Below are 1,390 nucleotides of genomic sequence, written 5' to 3' on the forward strand. Positions count from 1 at the left end.
AAATAACGCTAAATTGTTTTTTCTAAAAAAATATATATATAAATAAATAATAAAAAAATTGAGTTTTAATTGTGTACTTAATGATTTACTCAGGTTATTTGTTGTATATTTTTCCTTGGGATAACAAATTGGGAAGAATAACCATGCAATTAATACACAAGGTGCACACTAAATACTTTCAAATTTCGAGTCAGTTTAACTTAGCTAGTTTGAGAACTTAGACTTAAAAACTTGAAATGTTTTTATTTAATTTTTATGCTTGTTTTGATAATATATGTTTTGTAATAGATTTTTTCATTTTTCATATACTCGTTAATTATATTATTTACTTTCTAATGAATTTTTTATAAATACAACCTTCATCCCTCAAAGAATAAAAAATGAATGAAGAGAAATACGAGAACATAGAAGGTAATTCTATTTTTTTTAATAATTTATAATAATAATGTTTTTTTAATTTTGAAAACTCATGTCTTATTGGTATAGTGTAATAGGTCATAACTTCAAATCTAGACCATTTTAACTTTGTTCACTCTTTTCCCAAAAAAAAAATTTGGTTCAATTATAAAATAATCACAATTATTAACTAATTATAAATATATATATATATATATATATATATATATATATATATATATATATATATATATATATATATATATATATAATACATCTTTCATAGTTATTATATTTTTTGTTGAAATACCAAATAAACAACATTATGTTTATAATAAATACATTTTAATTGCAAATACAATGCTTTTAGCTATATTATATTTTTGAGATAAAAAAGAAGAAAAGAAGTTTATCAAAGCCATATTGCTCCAGCTTGTTTCAGGGCTCGAATCAACTCACCCCTCGCATGACTTGAAATTACCTGATCCACCCCTCCAAATAACCTTTCTCCAATAAAAATCAACGGAAGCTGGTCCAATTTTATATTCTTATCTTCTCCTGCACCATTGATAACTTTCCTTAACCGATCAAGCTCATTCATTTCGTCTTCTTCATCAATATTGTAGGTTGCCGGACTCGCTCCAAAACTATGAAGCAAATCTAGCACAAATTGAACAGTGAAACATCCACGTATTCCCACAATGGCCACCGCTTTTTGAGATATCATGTTCTTCATGACATCATTGTCTTTAGGCATTGGTATGGTCGGTTTTGACATGGTTATATGATTCAAAGATCAACTTTTAGGAGAAATATAAGAGGGATGGTTGTTTGGATGTAATGAAAAAAATGGATATTAGATGGAGTTTATATAGTGATATGAGAAAAAATGGTGATGGAAAAAACGTGAACTCAATTATAATGACATTACATTATATGTAACTACTACCTTTTGATGTCACATTTCTTTACTTTTATTTCTATACTCACTTTT

At 26.0% G+C, this 1,390-nt stretch overlaps 1 protein-coding gene across 1 annotated transcript; it reads right to left on the reverse strand.

Annotated features, from left to right (window-relative positions):
• Positions 1-808: 808 nt before the first annotated feature.
• Positions 809-1,153, reverse strand: LOC124946263 (glutaredoxin-C9-like). Its single transcript, XM_047486828.1, has one exon. The coding sequence runs from the start codon at positions 1,151-1,153 to the stop codon at positions 809-811; it is 345 nt and encodes a 114-aa protein (XP_047342784.1).
• Positions 1,154-1,390: the final 237 nt, after the last annotated feature.

This window comes from Impatiens glandulifera, chromosome 7, assembly GCF_907164915.1.
Source record: "Impatiens glandulifera chromosome 7, dImpGla2.1, whole genome shotgun sequence".
NCBI lineage: Eukaryota > Viridiplantae > Streptophyta > Magnoliopsida > Ericales > Balsaminaceae > Impatiens > Impatiens glandulifera.

Bases quoted from the DNA above. Each gene is read 5' to 3' on its own strand.
- LOC124946263 (XM_047486828.1), bottom strand. From the start codon at position 1,153: ATGCCTAAAGACAATGATGTCATGAAGAACATGATATCTCAAAAAGCG.